Here is a 20,328-nt window from a genome sequence, read left to right as displayed (position 1 = left end):
TCACTTGCTTCCAGGGTCTCCGCAGCTGTCTCGCACTCGGCTGCTCCCGTTTCTGTAACAAGGAGCAGGCCCCAAGAGGGAGCAGCAGGTTGCAGAGGAAGCAAAAATCAGGCAAGGAACAGCCTCTCCCGAGTGCCACAGCTCCCACGTTCACACAAATCTCTGATCACCCCAGCAGAACTGCTTTACCCATCTGCAGGGCTGTTGAGGCAGAGAAAGGGATCTGACAGAAAAAAGAGACCGGCGGGGTAAGATGGCAGACAGACAGAGACACAGGCTCCCACAGATTCCAGGTTGCATCAGGCAGCAGCCGCAGACGGACGCCGGGCCAGCGCTGCCGGTCCCAGGACAACCCCCCCACACCCGCTGGCAGCCGGAGGGGTCAGGGCCCTCACGCCGGCCCCACCACACGCTCCCGCACGGGTCCTGCCCCGGGCTCTGCCTGAGACCACCCGAGTCCACCACGTGAGAACGAGCCCCCATGAGGTGCTTCAAAAGGGCCGTCAGGGACAGCGAGGGGCCGCGCTGTTCCCGGGGTCACGGCCAGGGTCGGGCGCTGTCCCCAGCGTCCTGCGCCGGGCAGCGTCTGGCACAGCTCATGGGGAGCGGGAGCAGCGGAGCGATGTGTCCGGCAGTACTCAAGCTGTTAGTGTCAAAAATGCAACAAAACGTTTTTCCTGACTTTTTATTAGAAAGTAACGTCCTCTTGTTAACAGCACAGAGAAAAAAAAAATGCTACAACACAAACCACCTGGGACAAAGAAACTCCTCTGCTCCGAGAACACTGCTTGCTTAGTTTTGTTTGGTTCTCCACAGACTCTAAGAAGGCCGTGATGGGGGGGACCACAGAGTTGGGAGATGTTCTATGTTCTGGTATCAAACTATGTTACTGGTTACAAACATGGTGAAGAATCACTGCCCGATTTTCCACTCAACTGTCCACAGCAGCTACTGAAGTGTTGAAAAAATGTATAAAATTATGGGTATTGCATCTTGGCACTGCCTCTCCACCTTAGCTGGACAAAACACAGCTCGACAGCGAGATGAAGGTTCCAGGGGGGATGTTCACCGCCGGGTGCAGGTACCCCAGGGGAGGGCCTGCAGCACACCAGCGTGGCTGCCCTGGAGCTGTTGTTGGGCTACAGTCACCAAGTGTCCCGCAGCAAGATTGTAAGAGAAGGAAATTTATAAGCCAAATTTAACAGATTGATCTTAACACTGACTACTTGGCGTAGGAAAACTGACAGACCGTTTGAAATCTGTGCCTTGGCTGGAAGGTCTCGTGTTTCCAACCTGCCACAGCACTCAGAGCAAAGCTGCCAGTTCCTGGGTGAGGTGGGCAGCGCCCCTCTGCCTCCCCGCCTCGCCCTGCCGGGACGCTCCGTCCAGCCGCAGAGGGACCAGGCGGCACGGGCCTGGGCTACTGAGTAGCGTCAGGCGTGTGCTTGATGAGTTCAGCTGCTGGCGCTACCACTGTACTTTCCACCTGCCTTATATGCCATTAAAAAGAAATAAAAAAAGAAATCCAAAGAAAAATCGTGCCCATTCCAAAACGGTGGGTCTCCAAGAAGGCCCAGTCAGTGCACCGCTCCGGTCAGTCCCGCTTCCTCAAAACCCCTGACCCAAAACTACCCTAAGACCGTTCAGTGAGACCAGACTGCACCACAGCAAGAAGATGCACCAGCTACTGGGGGTGAGGAAACTGCAGGACTGTCCCCGCAGAGCTGCTGGGACCGGACTAAACAACCGATTGTCCAAAGTAGCCCCGGGCACATCGTGCCGTTGAGAAAACAGAGCGTGCTCGTCCAGACACCGCTGAGCAGAGCGAGGTGCGGGAGGGCAGCGCCAGCCAGCCCGCAGAGTGCCGCGGGGGGCACGCGCTCGCCAAAGCCGAGGACGTGTACACCCAGGGGCGCTTGTCCCAGGACAGGAACGGGAGACGGGCTGAGCAGCTGCACGTGTGGGATGGCGGAGGGAAGGGGAGAGGGCAACGGCTCCGCTTCAGTAGTGCCGCTGGTAGGAGCCCATCGGCGGCTGCTGGGCCGAGGACCCCGCTCGCCCCTGGGCCACAGTTTGGCTCACCAAGTGGGAGAGTGCAGGTCCGCTCTGGATAAGGGTGTCCAAGGCTTTCTGCACACTGGGGTTGTCAAAGTTGATACCAGAAGACACCGGCCTTTGCGCAGGGACGTTGCCAGGTGCAGGGAGGCGATTTTGGTGCTGACCATAGAGCGACTGAGCTTGTGGAGGGGCTCCAGGTCTTGGACCTGCATTTCTTGAAGAGCCTGGGAGAGCAGGAATCTGTGTGCTTGGAGTCTGCAATCTCTGCTGAGCCTGGTTTAAATTTCCTGCGCTCATCTGTGCTGACCGGGCCTGACCACTGCCCATGTTAGCAAAGTTCTGGTTGGGAGTGCTGCCCGAAGTGCCTGCAGAGGCTGCGGAACTGCTGTTTGCTACAGCAGCTGCTGCCACTGCCGCCCCGCTGTTGAAGAGACTGAGGATTTTTGCTTGAAGCTCCTGCTGAGGATTAGAAGAGGAGACTGGAACAGAAGGAGCAGAGACCAGAGGCTGTGAACCCTGATGAGCCTGAGAGCTTGGAAGGCTGGACTGACTACCCAGAGATGATCCTGAAGGTGCCCCCAAAGACTGTCGTGACATAGGTGCTGGGAAGGAAAGGGAAGAGGGTTAGAGCTCTGCAAATGCCCTCGAAGGGGCACCTGAAAAAAACTAGTGAAGCAGCTACCAAAGACACAAGCATCAGTGACTACCCACCCTCTGAACAGGAGAGCCACACCACTCCGGGAACCCAAACCACTCGGCACAACTGTTGATGCCGTGCAGCAGCCAAAGCAGTTACGGCAGTCCTGGGGTTTTCCCGAGAGAATCCAGTATAAAAGTTCTTTCACATGAAAGATCTGAATCGTCTCAGGACTCCCAAAGGACACGTCCACCTCAATAAAATGAGGTGCTGTGTGAGGAAGCTACAGCACCAGGACTCCTCTGCAATCCTGGGGCCGTTTTCGTGCCCCAGCCCAGAGGGGCCACAAACCGCAGGATTAACAGACACTCACCCTGCAGAGAATCAGTGCTTCCCCTCAGCAGCCGTTCCTTCCGGTCCCTCAAGTAATTAATGACTTTATCGGTCTCCTCAGCAGTCAGGTAGCGATTGTCTGCCAGCAGGTTCAGGAGGGTCTGGATGCCCGGAGGGTGACCTCCTCTGACACCCTCCTCCACAGGGGGTGGGCGCTCCCGCTCCTGCAGAACAGCCTCATCTGCCATCTTGGCCGCCTGCCGGGCGATCTCCTCGCGCTCCTTCTCCCGTGATTCTGTTTTGTAGCGCTCGTAATTCCGTGCCACCAGCACCATGGCATCAGCCTGGGGCATGTTGCGGTGTTCTGCACAAGGAAAAGAAACATTTTAGGCAAACCAAAGCACTGCTCACGGGCGCTGCCTCGCCTCGCGCACACCAGCGCGTCTCGCCCAGAGACAGGCAGCGCTTTGGGATCACAAGGCTAGGTCTGGGCAGCTGCCCAGGCACACGGTAACAGTTCCATTTCCTAAGCCGACAGAAGGCTCAAGGCTACTGCCCAGCAAGGCCGCCCTCTTCTTCCAGAGCCCAGGGCTCTGAGGAGACACCCTATCAGCCCAGGAAACGTCCTTCTTGCCTCTCAGCCCATTAAAAGGGAAAGCAGCTCTCTCTACCTCTCACATAAATTCTCGGTGCTCCAAGAGGAGAGTTCCAGCCATTCCACCGCTAAACCCTTGGAGAGATCCAAAACTTACCCTCTGGAGGCTGCTAAAGCCTCCCAGGGAGGACAGCGATGGGAATACGTGTTGGTTCTGCACTGCCAGTGCCTTAATACAGGTGTGTGCACGCAGGAGGTAGGGAGGGAGGGAGCACTGGCTCTGTGTCACGTTACTGCTTATGTTCACGGCTCTGGGGCAATAACCAGCCATCAAGTTCTACAATACAACGACTAATGGTCAATGACAAAGTCGGGGCTTTTTTTGCAGCTGCCTTTTAAAGTTTCTGAGGTCGTTATTTCCACCTCGCAAAGCATGCACGCAAACATTCCCCTGAACACAGATTTAAGCAGGAAGATCAAAAGAGGTTTTACCTTCCAAAAAGTGCCCAAAGCTCTGGGCACTTCTCACACCCACAGAACATCAAATCCTGCCACCCTTCTCCTCAGGAAACTGGGGTTCATTCCAACATTACGCTTTGCCCAAGTTGCGAAAGAGTTCCCTGAACCTAACGTGAACGGAAAGGTGGCTGCGTGTGGTGCAGGTGAGCATATCTGATCTCTAGAAAGAGCTGTGGATGAGCTAATGACTGGGATTCTTATCAGATCTATACACCGTTAGATCCAGTCAAGAAGAGGAGAAGCTTTAGTGGGAGGACAGGTGTTAAAACCAACGGAGCTGTGAGTTAAAACCAAGGGCAGTGGGAAGCCCAGTAAAAATATGCACGAGCTGTATCTCCGCAGGAAATGAGGGAACCCTCCTACCACACCTGCATCCAATGTTAAAAGAAACCATGCTTCTCAGTCAGTGCCTGTGCATTCGGAAGTTCACTCTCCCAGACATCACAAAGCATCACTTGGGAACACAGTAAGGGAGAAACAACCTTTGAAAGCTCAGCTGTGGTCGAACTAGTCACCTCTGTAAACAGAGTATGTGAACAGGCCTACGAGCAGAGCAAAAGGCTGCTGAGATCACATTCTGCAGATGTGTTTTTAATCCTTACACCCACCCTCACACTCACAACCACCAAGTCACACCCTGAGATGGAAAGTGATGCGACAAGTGTAAATGGCACTAGAAAGGTGGAGCACACATACCCCATCACTTTATAGTTCTTTTTGTAACTCTTCCCAGTTTCACAATCAGATCTTTACCTTGACCGAATATGCTATCCTTACTCTCTTCCTTAAATCACATTTGGTTTCAAAATCTATTCTGTAGTTTGTCACGTTCCAAACATGCTCCTTTGAGAGCAACAAGTGATAAACTGAGGTCAGACTAGCATTACTCAGAACTCTACCAAGGCAATGGAGTCATTTCTAGAGGTGGGGTTCATGGCCTGCCCTGAGATGCAAAGGCTGGTGATGTTAGGTGCCAAGAACACAGCTGAGACTCCCTCTTGGCAGAAATTAGACAGTCCTTTGACAAGGGACAAATAAAGTATTATGGAAGCTTTTAAACAGCGGCAGTCACATTTACGATACAGCGTCAAGTCATTAATAACTACTTATGCCACAGCAAGGATGAAGTTTGTCCTGCGTGATTCTGCTTAACAGAGCCGCAAAGCGGCACGCTGAGCGGTTCAGAGCGACCGCAGAGCTACAGAGCCCACTGAGACCGCAGTACCTTGTGGGGTGCCAAACATGATGTTAACAGTGCAAGAGCGGTGGACTTGATGCTGCTGGGTGATGACAATGGCAAAAGGAGACCCTCCTCTGCTCACATCATCCAGGGCTTGTGTCAGCGACATCTCTGTGTTGAGGAAGATCAGGTCCACTACCATGCCCAGATCCCGCACCTTCCGCCCCACCGACTCTGCGTAGTCCCTACCACAAAGCAAAGCCAGCAGTTTAACAAGTCAGTCACATACAGGAACAGAATCCCTGGCACATTCTCCCTCTCCGTCATCTCAGATTCGCTTTCCTGATGGCTTGCCAAACTACATAATGTTTAACAGGACAGTATTAAAGCAATCTCATTACAATCATATAAAAGCCCTTATTTTGATCTGAATCAGTCATTTCAGTTTAACTGAAATAAATTACAAATCAAGCCTTAGCTTAGCTGAGAAACAGAGTGTTTGCAAAGAGATTTACACTATTACAAATTTGTTTACATATAAATGTGTTTAAACTCATTAAGTGAGGTAATTTATGCCTACAGAGATCTAAGGGGTACACAGCAGAGCAGCCAACCTACAGAAGTCAGATATTTGTGCTACATTCACTATCAACTGTTCAAATGTGCCTTATTCCTTAGTCCTGCTCTTCTGTTCCACCAGTTGCTGCCTGCTCTAACCCAGCATCAACACAGCATCTGCAGATCCACTGTTCCTGTATCCACTCTCCTGCAGACTTCCCCTTCCAAGCACAAACCACAGCTCGCACGGCTGAGCTTAAAGTTTTCAAGTCTTTTTTAAGCTTACCGTAGTCAGTACCAAAGCCGCAGTACTGGCTGCGCGTGCACTCTGAGAAATCCAGTCTGCGTGCACCCACACCTTTTGAAAGAGGTTCAATTTACCGTCTTTGGATGCGAACATTGTAGTGATGACTAAAACTGCTCCCCCCGCCAGCTATCTTTTTAAGGATTTCCAAGTATCTAAGTCATTCGGGAGTCATCTTTCAACAGGTCTATAGCAGGTGACATCAATGATTCAATACCCAAGATTTATTAACATGCTCCTGCTCTTTAGGTTTGTAGCTGTTACAGACCAAAACAGTTCCTTAAGATATTAAGCTGATCCTCCTGCACAAAAAAATTCTCGCTGCATCAAGTACAACAACTTGTGGTCTATTAGAATATCTTCCAAAGACTTTTAGTCACCGAGGGATAAAGAATCTAATATTTCCTTTCAAGATTTGTTCCAATAGGTAATCAACTCCATTAAAAGCAAACCACAGAAACTTATTTCTAGTTTCACTGCTTCCCTTGTTCCGATTTCCTGTGCTGTCTTCTACCACCAGATCAGGCGAGCATCAGCTCTTTCTGACTCACAGATACAGCAAAGTTAAATAAAAGCAACTCTTGATCTTTCTTTCAAAGGACTAAGAAGACAGAGCTTTAAATTTCCCCTTGACAAACATTTTCTTCAGACTCCAAGACAGATCTATGCTTTATTTACATATTTGCTATTCTTCAATATATTTATTTGTGATGATATAGACGGCAGACTGGTGCCATCGTGACAGCCCCCCTCCCGCCACACCAGGCGTAGGTGTACCCCCGTTACCTCAGCAAGCGTTCCTGACTGCCGCCTGAGATTGCCCTGGCTACTGCTTACACATGCTTCTGACAGCGGTCACGACTACTTCCAGCAGTGATTTTATACTTCCTGCACGCTGGATGAACAGCAGTGGCTGGTATTGGCCTAGTAACCAACCTGACGGGAGCTCTGAAACGAACACCCCCACGACTCCACCCTGACGGCTGCTCTGCACTATCTGCTGGTTGACACAGATTAATAAAGTTACGTGTCGTTCAGCCCATGATCAACAAGTATGGGCCACTACAACCTGTCGCAACAGTAGGCTGATAAGGAGAGTAGGTAGAAAGTATCAGGAGAAGGTAGTGATAGGTGACAAGAAGGAAATGAAAGTAAAGCACAAGGTTCAACATTTCTCCAGCTCATCAACATACATTCCCAGAACAGCAGCTGTAGCTTTCTGAGGGTTCTAAAGCCACATTCAAGAGCACCCTGTAAGACAAACAGCCTCAAGGCAGGACTAAGTTTAATTCCATTTTCTTCTACCATGCAATAACAAAATTGATCATAACTATTTTCTTACTTTGTCTGCTTATTCACCACTATCACAGAACAATCCACAGGTCTCTCTGCATCAAAACGTCTCTTGATTTCCTCGTAGTACTGACGGTACAGCTCCTCCCGGCGCCGCTCCTCACGCTTCAGACGGTCTGAAAGCAAGTCACGGGGACAGAACAAATAACGTCCTCTGGACCTGCTCGAAGTGCCACAGAACGCAACATGCTCGGCACTGCAGGCACCTCCCGCATCCTCCCAGAGGGAGGATGGGAATCTGCCCCTTAAAACGTTACAGGCACTCACCTTCTGAATTCACCGGTGCTCTATCAAAATGCTCTTTGTAACGGTCGTAGTAAGAGTCATCCTTCCGCCGATAGTAGTCTTCAAGGCGAAGATAACGGTCATAACCATCATCTCGTCTGCAACATTTACAGAAGAAGCAAGGGTTTCCACGCTCCGACACAACGTCAGGCAGTAACTCTGGCCAGCACGTCACACACAAACCTTCCTCAAGTTTAATTTCTGAAGTACCCACCCGCTCCGCACAAGACACACAGCAGGCACTCAACTGTTCCCAGGCAGACCAATCTCCTTATCTTAAATGCCCAACACCACTCAAACCAGCGCAGCCACGGAGGCAGGAATGCCATAAAAAACGTGTTGGCAAATACAGTCCCGCAGAGATTACCTGTACATAGGGTCTCGAGGGTCTCTCATATCCCGTGGATCCCTCACGTCCCGTGGATTTCTCATGTCCCATGGATCCCTGTATCGATCATACAGCGGCTCCCGTGGGTCACGAAGATCTCTAACATCACGAGGGTCCCGCAAGTCTCTTGGATCCCTGATATCCCGTGGATCTCGCAGGTCCCGTGGGTCCCTGTGGTCTCTGGCGTCACGCATGTCCCTGGCTCGCATGTCTCGAGTGTCTCTGGAATCTCGCCCGTTTCTACCATCCCTGCCATCTCTGGGGTCTCTCCGTGGGCTCCCCCGAAGAGGGGAGCGGTCGCGCCTGGCATCGCGGCCATCCCCGTAGGCATATGGTTCTCTGAGGAAAACACCGGGGAAATTCCATTAGACTGCTAACGACAGGAGTATGGTTACCCCTAGTTCTCTTACCTGAGGTGCCAAAGCGACCCTTCTCTCAGCAGCTGAATCCTCCCTCCTATCCCACAACAGCAAGAATCGCCCCAAAAACATATTTGTTGAAGCAGCCCAGAGAAGCTTCTTAATTTTAATGTTTATCACAGTCAAACAAGACCCAGAAAGCTCCTTAATGGAGCATCCCTAAAAGTGTAGAGCACCTGTGGAAGAAGTGAACAGGCACCTCAGAAACCACCAGTTCAACGCCTCCAGCCTCCAGCATCAGCCACAGATCATCTATCAAACATGTTTTTGCAAATTCTTTGAGAGAATTCAAGGTGCTGTAATACCCACAAATATGCAATAGCCAGGAGCATTCAAGGGATCCAGTGAATTCACTAGTCAATGACAGCAGAATACCTGAAATAATTTGTTTTGGCATAAGATTAAAAAAGGAGCTTGTTGTGACGAAAGACGCTGTCGGTTCCACGTTGCGGTTGGGTTTGTGCTGCTGGCAGCAAGCAGTGACAACTACCGCCGTGTCCTGGATCTGAAGGGATAGTTTCCACAGAAAGTCAGTCTTTTTATGATGCCCCATGTTAAGAGAGTGCTGAACCCAACCAGCACCACATCCTCAGCAGCAACAGGCTTCTCTGTCATATCTGAATGATTCACCTCACTCAGACTTTGCACTGCACTGTCCTCAGAGGCAAGGAAGAATAACATTCCAGTCTTCACCTTTTCCCAAAACAGTAGGGTTTTTTCCAGGTCATTTCTTTTCCAGCAAAAACCACAACTTCACTGTAGTCTAAGCCAAACAAGAAAAATCTTGCAGAGAAACCACTGAGCTTCACGTGTTTGGAATCATCTTTCCCCAAGATACTGACTGTCGGGTAAAAACTCCAGCTTTTTCAATCTTTTTATTTCCAAAACTTGACAGACTTTGAGAGTCCTCTACCAGCCTAATCTAGTTTATGGAAGATAAGCAGAACACAAGCCTGCTTCCACTACAGCGTGCTCACACAGCAGTCACCCGGAGAGAACAGTGGGAGCAGCGGCTCAGAGGGGCCCCAGGTCAGCGTCTGGTGCAGCGGACAGTGACGAGACAAAGGTGCAGCGTCCATGCACGGACCCTGGGGGTCAGACACAGGAGCGCTGGCAGACTATTTTTGTGTCAGATACAAAACAGATCTTGGGACAAACTACAGAGCTGCCACCAAGAGCATATAAAGCCATCTCCTGTGAAAGAAACACTATTTGTGCACAAACAAGTGTGAACTCCTTCAGCCTCCTGGACACACAAACCCTTTTTGTTTGTGATCTGTACTGAAACCACATCCCATGAGATACCTATCATCACCCCCTTCCCCCCAGCCTACAGTGAACGATGGCAGCAGCTCAGCGGAAGCGTCCGATTTGCTCTGATGGATATTGAGTAACTGATCTTTCTGTAGCTGTAAGACTATAGAGCAAAACAGCCAGATGCAGTGTAATTGTTTGGCATATGACATTTATTCCAGCTGGAGCAGGGGTGACCAGAACAGGCCACAGTCATTATCTGCAGAGACAAAAGGATCCAGAATGAACAACGCACAACTGCAACAGAAGCACCGACGTGGCGCGGGTCCCTCTGCTCTCGCACCTGCGTGGCTGCCCTGCTGCTTGCGGAGAGGCGGCACGAAGGCACAGAAGCTTCTGGTTCCGCACCTCAGTCTCCAGGGCCCAGCTCCTGCAGCACCGGCACCGCTGCCGCTTCTGCTCGGGCACCACAGCTGGCAGCGCGGCGCAGGGCTCCATCTGCAGCCGTCGCTCACAGGCCCACAGCGGGGTCCAGGGCCTGTCGTCCACAGCTGTGCCCAGGGCACTGGCGCCAGCGGCAGGGGATGGCCATGGCGTCTGCAGTGCCAGCTGGGGTTCATGCCCGGCACGGTGGCACCAAAGTCTTCGGCAGCCGTGGGGGCAGTGCAGTCACAGCCCGGTGCCCACAGCACCGCAGCTCACGCCTCCAGTGCTCCCCGGGACCCGCCCCACGGGCGCCTGCTCCTGGGCGCCGGCGGGATGCCACAGTCCCAGCGCCACTGCCCGCCCTCCGCGCGCAGTCTGAGGACCAACGCTCGCGGCGTTACGCCCCTGTGGTGCCTGAGGCCAAAGACGTGCCACCAGTGCCTGCAGCCCAGGTACTCGCAGTGTGCTCGGGGTCCTCCTGCCAGCACCGTGCACACCTGACGCTGCCCAGGACACGCCACATCTGTAACGGGAACCCCCAGCTGTGGGCCCGAGGCATTTCCTGGGCCCAATACCCACGTGCTGGTGCCCACGAGTGCATTCGGCCCTGTGCGGAGTAAGTGCAGCACATACAAAAGACCCAGATGATGCCAAGAATCGCAGCCGCTCATTCTCTTTTTTTCTGGTGGTAGATGTCTTGCTGGTTGCACTTTTTCCTCAGTTTTGGTAATTTAACAAGTCAAGTTAGCAGAGCACATCAGACAAGCAAGAGCTTGATTACCTTCAGGTCCAACAAGCAATGCTCCGTTGCACGGAAAGCTTTACAGTATCGGCACAGAAGGTGCAGGCCTCACACCAAACTGTAACCACGGCACGGCTTCGTGTGCTCCCTAGTAACACCACGGAGAGGGACCTGAAGCGTCTTCCTGCGGCAGGACAGTCCGAGTCCTCTCCACTTGCCTGGAGTTCGCACACAGAGGAGGCGCAGGAGCTGCGGGCGTGGTGCCTGCCGAGGGGGGAAGCCAGAAGCTGCAGGTACACAGCGCTCCCGCGCAGAGGGGACTCGCTCGGGTGCTGACAACACGAGCACACGCGCAGACAGGACAGGGCAATAGAAACGTCTGCTCTGTCTCGTGCTTCGCTCACACGCTCTCTTCCAGTCGCGTTTCAGCACTGGAGGCTTTCGACACCAGAAGAGGCAAGATCCCAACGTCCCCCGCAGCACGGCACTGGGAACGCCACAGCCCCTCGGCGTTCTCCAGATACTTGAGGCAGGAGCAAACATCAAGTGTATTCTTCCTCACAAGACTTACAACCTGTGCTGCAAAACATAACGCTTAGCTGTAGTAACAGCAGCAGGCACGAGGTTCCCCTCGTGCCTCCCGAGGTGTCAGCGCCAGAAGGGCTCTTGGAGGAGGAGCAGCCGCGTCCCGACTGTCGCGCGTGAGCATCTCCGTTTGACTGGGGAGTAGCAGTAGGGAAGAGACACAGACATTTAGCACAGGCCGCCGGGCTCATGCCCTAAAAGCCTGACCTTCCTAGTACAACTCACTGCTTCCAGGTACTTTACCTTCGTGCCGGACTGGACCTTGATGAAGCCTTATTCATATTTCTTCTTTCCACTGCTTTTTTAATATCTGTAAAGAATAATCAACCCATCTGTTCAATGCTATGGAACAAAAAAAAGATCATCAGCACAATTCAAATGAAAGCAACTTAAGCTCAACAACATCCAGATGGTGCAAGAAAATCCATTCAGAAGGGAGACATTGTCACTTTGACAATTTTTTATTAAGTTTAGATAGTACAACGTAATGAAATTTTCATGGATTTCTCTGACTTCAAAATAGGGTGGACAGCTTGGGTGAAGTTTTAACCCTTTACATTCAGGCCTACATCCAGACTCTTCGTTCCATAAGAGAACCTCTTTCTTCTGCAGTCTATGAGCGAGCAGAAAGCGACTCATGGACTCTAGGAGAAAAAGCAGAGTCTGAAAACCTCCAAGAACGGAAGCTGATGGCCAGCACAGTCTTAAGTTCACAGCCAGTCCTGTTCAATGGTGCATGCCGCTACCCTTGTTGAAAATAATCCAAGGGTTCTCAAGTGGCACATGCAACTGCCTTCCAAGGGACTGCTGCAGCGTTAAGTTGTACAGCCTCCACCACTGAGGAAACGGGATCCAAGGAGCCCGAAGCACAAGCTCCTTACAAAGTCAACGTGGTGCATTCAAAACACCACTGTTAATGTGATGCAAACTGATGCCACAGATCAGAAATTTGAAAATTGGGTGGCTTCTGAGCATCTCCATGAAAAACACCATGAAGTGAAATACAAAGAAGAGAGCTGAAGAAACAGTCTTGTCCTCCACCAGAAAAAGTGAAGTTGCCCAGAAGTGGCAGGGGCCCATATTGTTCTACTGTGAAGAAACAAAGCCTTGCATAGCAGCTGACTGCGGATGAAATGACGTACTGGAGGGGGGCAAGAACAAACAGAAATGACTTCAGATGTTTTATTCTCAGAGCCTTTTAAGGAAAAGAACAAAACAAACCTAGGTCTTATCTGCTCCCTGAGAACCTATCAACAATTAAAACTTCTTATTATTTACATTAACTACCCTCAAAGCTCTTGCAAGAGAATAAACATGCCACAATGTCTCTGGGCAGACTCAGTCTTAACATCTTCTGTAACTTCCCAAACTACCCTTCATTACTTTCAAGATTAAAATTAGAATTAAGGGATTAGTTCTAATTTTTGTTCTTGTTGTCAACCAATAAGCGGCACATTCTCTTTTTTGGGGGGGGGGGGGGGGGGAGAGAAGCAAGTGCGATCTGAACATTAACTACAAATGCAGCGTAACAGCCACAGGAGCACAAAGCAGTCTCTCCAGGATCAAATACGGCCGCACTGTCTACCGTCACAAACAAAATTTGATAGGCATTTATTGCCTACATCATTTTACTCATTAAAGATATGAAAACACTTCTATGCATTTGTGGAGATATTAGTATAATGCAACACTGGAGTTAAACTCTCCCAAAGCCTTTTACCTTACTGCGTTATTAGCAATTCTATTTAATGCTCAGACTGCATAACTGAAGCAACTGTTCTGGCATTTAGTTTTTAGTTGAGAATTCCCCCCCCCCCTTAAAGTCAAGTGTTATTTTTAAGCAACACATTATCTGCTTTCTTTGGTTTAAAATTATTTTTATTTTCCGTTTTAAGATGCCATTATAGAAACCTATTATGATTTTTTTTTTTTTTTACACTCAATACCATACATTTCTTTCAAATAAAAAAAATGTATTTAAAACTGAACAAAAATATTTCACTAGAAGAAAAAACACCTTTGACAGGGATCCTTCTCTTGTGCAAAATGAAGAGATTTAATGTTTTATTTAATGCCATTTACAGGTTAAGTATTTGAACACTGACAAAACTTCCAAGAAAAGAAAAAAAGGAGTCTTCTGTCCTGTAGGATTTTGAGATGAGGCCACTGTAATCATACAGTGTAACCTCCTGAATAAACACGTGACAAAAGTTTCTCAAATCACATTCCTATCTCAAGTGCAGCAGCAGCATTGAACTAGAGATTATCTTTTAGCAAGAGATCCAATTCCAATTTAAAAGTCTTCTCAGCACAAAACCCACCAAAGCTCCAATAAATTATTCCAGAAGTAAATTACTTTGCTGTTAAAGAAAACTATTTATTTCCATTTAAGGACTTGTCAGACCTATCCCTACTAGATTAAAACTCACTTATCTCCAGGTCTGTAACACACAGATCACATCACTCCTTTATCTTGAAGCTTTTGCTAGGGCTTGTTCTTCAACTTTTTAAGCCTTCTTCAGGTTTTTCTGAGGCTTCTCCAATTCAGCATGATCCTTTTTGAACCAGGCATACCAGAACTGAACACAGTACTCCAGCAGCAAAACCCACAGGTACCAAAACCTCCCTGCTCACAAATCTGTGTTTCGCACAGCTAGGGATGGCGAAAGCTCTTCCTGGGCACGGATCTGCCCTTCTGGCTTTACTGAAAGCTCAGTTCTGCCTGCACCCAGCTTAGGAAGAAGTCCAGGTCATTTCACCACCAGTGACTCAATCTTCATTATTTCATTCTCTTTTTAACACGATTGTGTGTTTTCTTTCCAAGTCACTTATAAAAGCACTGCATGGCCAGGAATCAATTTTTCCAGAGCACCACTCAAAGCACTGAGCAATTCCATCTACGTTACACTGAGATTCATCTGAAATCCATTTCACCCTATGTCGTTTTTCATTGTTCTAGCTTCTTAATCAAATCAAACACCTTACAGAAGTCTCTTACATCAACACTGCCACTTTCAGCCATAAAACTTGCAGCATCATAAGAGTGAGTTTGACAGGATTTGTTTTGAGTGGCACGAATCCCCTTCTCAGTGAGCGTCAGGTGAAAGCATCCCTTTGTTCTCGGGGGCTGATGCCAGGCTCATCCCACTTAGGCTGCCTGCTGGCACACCCGCAGCACTCCACTCCAGCCCTGGAAACTCCCTAGTTTTCCAAGGCTTGTAGAAAAACAACATTAATAGCCTAGGCAGGTCCTCACCTCACTGAGTCTCATAGAGGTTAGAATTAATTTTTTTGAGAGGTCTAGTTTTGGTAGCTGCTGTTTTACCTTTTTTATTTTGCTACTGAAATGGAAATGATATTAAAAACACCTTCTGCCTCCTCAAAAACAGACAGCAGAAACATTAACTGAGGACTAGGCGGTCCTTTCCAGTTAGAAATTTTACCATTTCCAGACAGTTACTCCTTAGCCTCTAAAACAGCCGCAGTTGTACCTGCTTAAGCTCCTAGACCTGGACAATGCTGGCCATAATTTCTTCTTGTATCCTTCTACCCTCCTGGTCTATTTGCCTCCATTTCTACCTTCAGGCTTGTATTTGTTACTGTACATGCACCTTCCCACAAGTTATTATTTATTGCTCCTTTCATGCCTTTCTAAGTCAAAATGGTTTTCTTCAAATTAGCATAGGCTTACTTCAAAGGTAATTTTTTTTGCTTGCATTTAACAGATTACCCTTACATTTCTAAGCATTCATTTCTGTTTAAGTTTGCTCCCATCATATTTAGCTGAATTATTTTAATCTTGATGAAAATGGCCTTTTTAAAGCACCCAGTATTTATAGCACTACTTACAGATTGAGTTCGCATGTGCAAAAAAATCCAAGTTAAGATTACTTATCTAACAAGCTGCTAAGTGCTGTGGCCAATTCCTCTGAACCTGAAATTTGGTTTACAGTTTTTAAGACTATGTGCATGAGGTTTCAATGACCACTTCCCAGGGCTTACACATTGAACAGTTTCTTCCACAGGGCAATAGAGCTTTTCAAATACTAAACACATAAAAATAAGTTCAGAGTAAGACCTAGGTGGCAAGATGAACCACACAGCACTTACAGCAAATAACTCAGAATACAAATATATACCTAGCGAAAGTGATTTCAGACTAACGCCAGGCAAGTTTCACATAGTGATCTTTCCAGAGAGCTTTACAACAAAGGCACTCTGTCTACCAGAACGCATGCTGGGGTCAGGAGAAGAGCACGGATCAGTTTTCCTTACCTAATCTATAGCCTTTATAAAGGCGACCCTTCTCACCGTCCAGAGCGGCCTGGACATCTTCTAGACGGTCATACTGCACGAACCCATAGCCATGGTACATGCTGAGGGCTGGAAAAGTTAACAGCAGGGCAAGACCGGTTACAACTACGGGACAGTACTAACCCACACCCAGGCCGTCAGTAACCCCACCAGGTGAACAAGCAAAGGGGTTCTACCCAGAAACAACTATGCAAGCTTCCTGGGAAAATCAAATCTGCCAGGATCAAAATGCAGAGCCTAAAGACTCTGAAATATGTTTCTTAGATCAACTTCCTTCTGACAAGGCAGTGACCAAAATACAGCCCGTGAAGTGACCGAGATTTGATTAAGAGACCATGAAGTCACTTGAAAGAGCATTGTAACATCAGACTGCAACCCCAAAAGATAAAACATAGCTGATATATATGCATTACGTTTCAGCTGTACTGAAGGAATCACTTTTTCAGAGAAAATGCAGGCAGAGAATATTATCATTAAAAGGTCACTTTTCAGGAACAACATTAGTCATTCCGCTTATCATCATCAAATAGCATTTGACAAGCATGAAAGTTATATTTCTCACTGAATTCCCAGCCACAAAAAGGCATAAGATAATATACTAACCCCTGATTTTGCCATATTTTGAAAATATCTCTTCCATTTCTTCACGAGTCATGTGGTCTGTGGGCAAATTGCCGACAAAAAGTCTTCTCTCTAAATCCTGAGGATTGGTGCTGTTAGTGAAGTCGCTCTGTTTGATGCTATTGCTCTTGCGTCCTCGAGCCATTTTGCTTTCGTTCCAAATCCAACTCTTCGCAAAAAAAAAAAACGGCCATGCATATAATTTCAATCCATGACATTAAAATTAAACTGGAACAAGATTAAACTTAACAGTTTTGCAGACTAGAAGCCAACTGGGTCTGCTTGACGCAAACTTCACTCCAGAGAAATCTTAATACAAGGGATACAGAGGTCTGGCAAAAACGGCAGCATTTTGGTTGAGCTTGTCTGTAACACGGAAAGGTAGTAAACCTAATTATTTTGCAGATAAGTTTTAATGGTTTAACTCCAAACTAAGATGCAAATAAACCTCATTTTCCACTAAAACGTCTTAACTTTAAGCTTTTCAATACACCCATTGTTGTCATATCTACTTCTCCAGTTCAGTCGTAAGAAGTGTTGGAATTTATGCAATATTTTAATAAGCAGAAAGGAAACACTCATTGCAACATTGCATAACAGGACCCGAATATTTCAATACAGGCTTTGAATGAGATATCAGGAAGTGCTGTTTAAATGCTCTTAAGTGACCACACCTGGATCACTTCACCAAATGCGAAATATTCGCTTTCCAATACCAGAAAACACAGTTTCTCATTCAGCCCCCTAGTAAACTGCATATCTGATTCCCCATCGAGATGTCAGCTCCCACAGAAGGCGGGTCCACAGCTGGGAATTTAACCACCCCACGTCAGTGCCGTACCGCTACCTCCTCTCCCCCAGGACAGCAGAAGGACACTTCCTTAACCCGCACTACCGCAGACAAAGCTGGAGCAGCCAGCAACATTCGCTGCACAAAGTTACCCAGAGAACTGCAGAAAAACCCCACCAAATAAAAAAACAACATAAACTCTACCAAGCTAACAAAAAACCCCACCAAAGCCCACCCAGGATCATACTTTCTGGTTTAAAAATCACCATTACATAAAGCTTTTAAAAAAATTAAAAACCCTGAAACTTTCAAGATGAACTTGAAAATTTTAAAACTATTTAATAAAGTTGTCATACTTCCTAGACATTCATCTACAGGAATGCAGCGTGGGATTTTCTGTTTATAACATGCAAGACACCTGGAAAAAGAAAGCTGATGAAATTGAGTATATCAACAAGAACTTCTACTGTTAGTCCTGAGATGCCTGCAACCAGCATGCTCCCTAACAGTAACCTATATTCATCACAATTTACAAGTCGTCTCTAAATAAGTCAAATGTCCAAAAATATTGAAAAGTTTTACATAAATACTTTTACAACAGTTAACTGGCCTGAAAAATACATCTACTCCAGATTTGAGATGTAAAATTTGGTTTTTAAGATCAATCAGCTTTACATTTGTATCATGTTTCTCCACCTTTTAGGAAACCCTGCAGGGATGGGAGGCGGAGAACACCTCCCAGTCTAAGAAACTTTTTAAAACGAACTGCCAGAACAGGGAGGAGGAAAAAACCCCAAGACCCAAACCAAAATCAAAAAGTCATTTCTTCTACCGTATTTGCCTCAATCCTCCTGTAAGTTTGTCTACACACGCAGTTTTACCTTCCCCATCAGAAGTATTAAATCTCATCCCATTTTCCTGTAGGGAAGCGCTGGATTTCTCTCCTGTTCTACTACTGCAGCTCAAGTTCTCATCAGTTGAGGGGAAAGAAGTTTTCAAAATTCTCCCAAAATGATTAAGTGGCTATAAAACATGGAAAGACCCGTCTAGTCCAAGTTCCCACTGGGAGCAGGACCAGTTGTCACGGCCTTCTCTAGCCGGGCTCTGAGCGCTGCCGGGGCTGGGGACTCACCCCTGCGAGCAGCTCCTCGGGCAGCACGACCCGTGCGTACGGTCCCGGGATGTCACGTGTAGACACAGCAAACAGGCGTCAACAGGGCTCGTAACTGCTGCTGGCAGGACATTGCCCTTTCGGTATAAAAAGCATAAGAAATTCCCTTTTTTCTTAGGGGTGGGGATAGCAGGGGGTGGCTGGGGAAAAGGGTGCAAGAGCTTTCCATAGGAGGAAAACCAGGGATCTGTCTTTGCACTAGCAGGTCACTTTCAAACCAAAGCAATAAATCCCAAACGCTCAGACAGGCTGAACTACCAGAGAACTTTCGTATAAGCATTTACTGCCTCTCACCATTTTCCACTCAGTGGATGACATAGTTAAGGGCCATTTAGGACTCATAAGACCAGAATAAATGACTGTTGCCCCAGCTTTAGGCATGCTACACCAGGTGGACGATTAATTTCCACATTAAGTCTTTTTTCTGTGAACGCAGCCGCGGAGGCCATCTACACACCGGGGCAGCTTAACAGCGCCACCACCCCGCCCCCCCGCCAAAACCGACTGCCAGGCCGAGCAGGTTCCTACAGCAGGACAGCCCACTGTCAGCTCATGTGCCCGGAAAACCCCTGGAAGTTAATTAAAGCCACATTCCCCTAAAAATCTTAGATTTAAAACCAAATTTATTTATTAATAGCGCTACAGCTTCGGAAAGCAAGACACCACTTAAGTAGGATATCGAAACTAACTCGACACAAGCAGAACATGACACACAAGTCTGCAAGAAGTTCCTGGGCAAGGCAAAAACAATAAAGGCAGCCACCGCTGAAAGGAAGGGTGCTGAGGAGCTGTAAGCTTCCCAGCCAGCTCGGGCCAGCAGCTCCCAGCACCTCGGAGCCCAGCCACCCCCCGCCGCACCCCCAGAAGCCAGGCCTGGGGCCAGGAGGGCCGTTCTCGGGCAGCACTAGACCCCCTCGCGCAGGCAGGGGAGAGGGGGTCGCCTTCCCTGCCGAGGGCCCCGCCGCTGCTGCGAGAACGCGAGCCCGGCCGTCCCAGCGCCGCTGCCCCACCGGCGCCGGCCAGCGCCCGCACCGCTTCCTCAGCAGCGGCGAGGAGGAGCACTGGCCCGACGCTTCGCTGGCGGCCGCAGCCCCCACACCAGCCCGCTCGTGCTCCCGGGGGCAGCGACCACCGAAGCCCCCGCCGCACGTCCTGACCGGGGACCCGGCGCTTCTCAGCTCCGTTAACCCCGCGCACCGACTGGCCTCGGGCCGCCGCGGGAAGCACCGTGCCGTCCCCGCGGGGGAGCTCCGGCGAGCCCGCACCCCCCGCTGCCGCTTCCCGGATGCGCCGGGCGGCTAGGCGGAGGCGCGGCCCGCCTGCAGGCCGCGGAGCACGCCCGGCCCAGCCCAGCGCGGCGGCCGGGAAGGACTCGACCCCCCGCGGGGTTTAGCTGCGGTATGTCGTTTATTCGAGCGCTCCGCGTAACGCCGCGCCGCAGCCGCGGGGCCCCGCCCGCAGACTTACCGCCGCGCCGGGCCCGGTCCGCCTCAGGCCGCCGCCCGCCAGGACAAAGGCGCCAACCGCCGCTGCCGTACGGCGCCGTCGCAAAGCTCAGGGCGAGCACTGCCGGGAGGACGACACCTCGCGCTTTACGGCGCGGCATGCGGACGTACCACCCGCCGCCATGGCTACCGAGGCAAAAGCCTTCACAGCTTGCCTGGCTCCCGGCATGCCCCGCGAGCCGCCGCCGCAAGGCAGGCTGGGACTTGTAGTCCCGGGGGGGCGGCCGGGCGAGGCCGCTGGGTGGCGCCACCAGAGCCCGCGCGGAGCGGGGCGGGGCGGGACCGGGACCA

The 20,328-nt window shown here is 49.5% G+C and overlaps 1 protein-coding gene across 10 annotated transcripts; it reads right to left on the bottom strand.

Annotated features, from left to right (window-relative positions):
• Nucleotides 1-661: 661 nt before the first annotated feature.
• On the bottom strand, nt 662-20,077 carry NCOA5 (nuclear receptor coactivator 5). Of its 10 annotated transcripts, XM_074843305.1 has the most exons (10): nt 20,000-20,071; nt 16,554-16,740; nt 15,912-16,019; nt 11,880-11,946; nt 8,190-8,549; nt 7,805-7,920; nt 7,527-7,653; nt 5,368-5,567; nt 3,069-3,392; nt 662-2,660 (listed from the first exon to the last, which is right to left on the bottom strand). In XM_074843305.1, exons 2-10 carry the CDS (start codon nt 16,714-16,716, stop codon nt 2,002-2,004), a joined length of 2,124 nt encoding a protein of 707 aa, XP_074699406.1. In that variant the 5' UTR covers nt 16,717-16,740; nt 20,000-20,071; the 3' UTR covers nt 662-2,001. The 10 variants fall into 10 exon arrangements, with proteins under 10 accessions (XP_074699406.1, XP_074699407.1, XP_074699409.1 ...); XM_074843306.1 differs by lacking the exon at nt 15,912-16,019; XM_074843308.1 differs by lacking the exons at nt 16,554-16,740; nt 20,000-20,071 and adding an exon at nt 10,227-11,630 and having other exon boundaries at nt 11,880-12,777; nt 14,066-16,533.
• Between the last annotated feature and the right edge of the window lie 251 nt (nt 20,078-20,328).

Source organism: Strix aluco, chromosome 17, assembly GCF_031877795.1.
Source record: "Strix aluco isolate bStrAlu1 chromosome 17, bStrAlu1.hap1, whole genome shotgun sequence".
NCBI lineage: Eukaryota > Metazoa > Chordata > Aves > Strigiformes > Strigidae > Strix > Strix aluco.
This window is presented reverse-complemented; position numbering and strand designations above follow the sequence as displayed.

Bases quoted from the DNA above. Each gene is read 5' to 3' on its own strand.
- NCOA5 (XM_074843305.1), bottom strand. From the start codon at position 16,716: ATGGCTCGAGGACGCAAGAGCAATAGCATCAAACAGAGCGACTTCACT. The intron at 16,020-16,553 runs GTTAGTATATTA...TAACTTTTCCAG, and splicing joins AAAATATGGCAAAATCAGGG to CCCTCAGCATGTACCATGGC. The intron at 5,568-7,526 runs GTAAGAAAATAG...GCTTTGTGGTAG, and splicing joins GTGGTGAATAAGCAGACAAA to GGACTACGCAGAGTCGGTGG.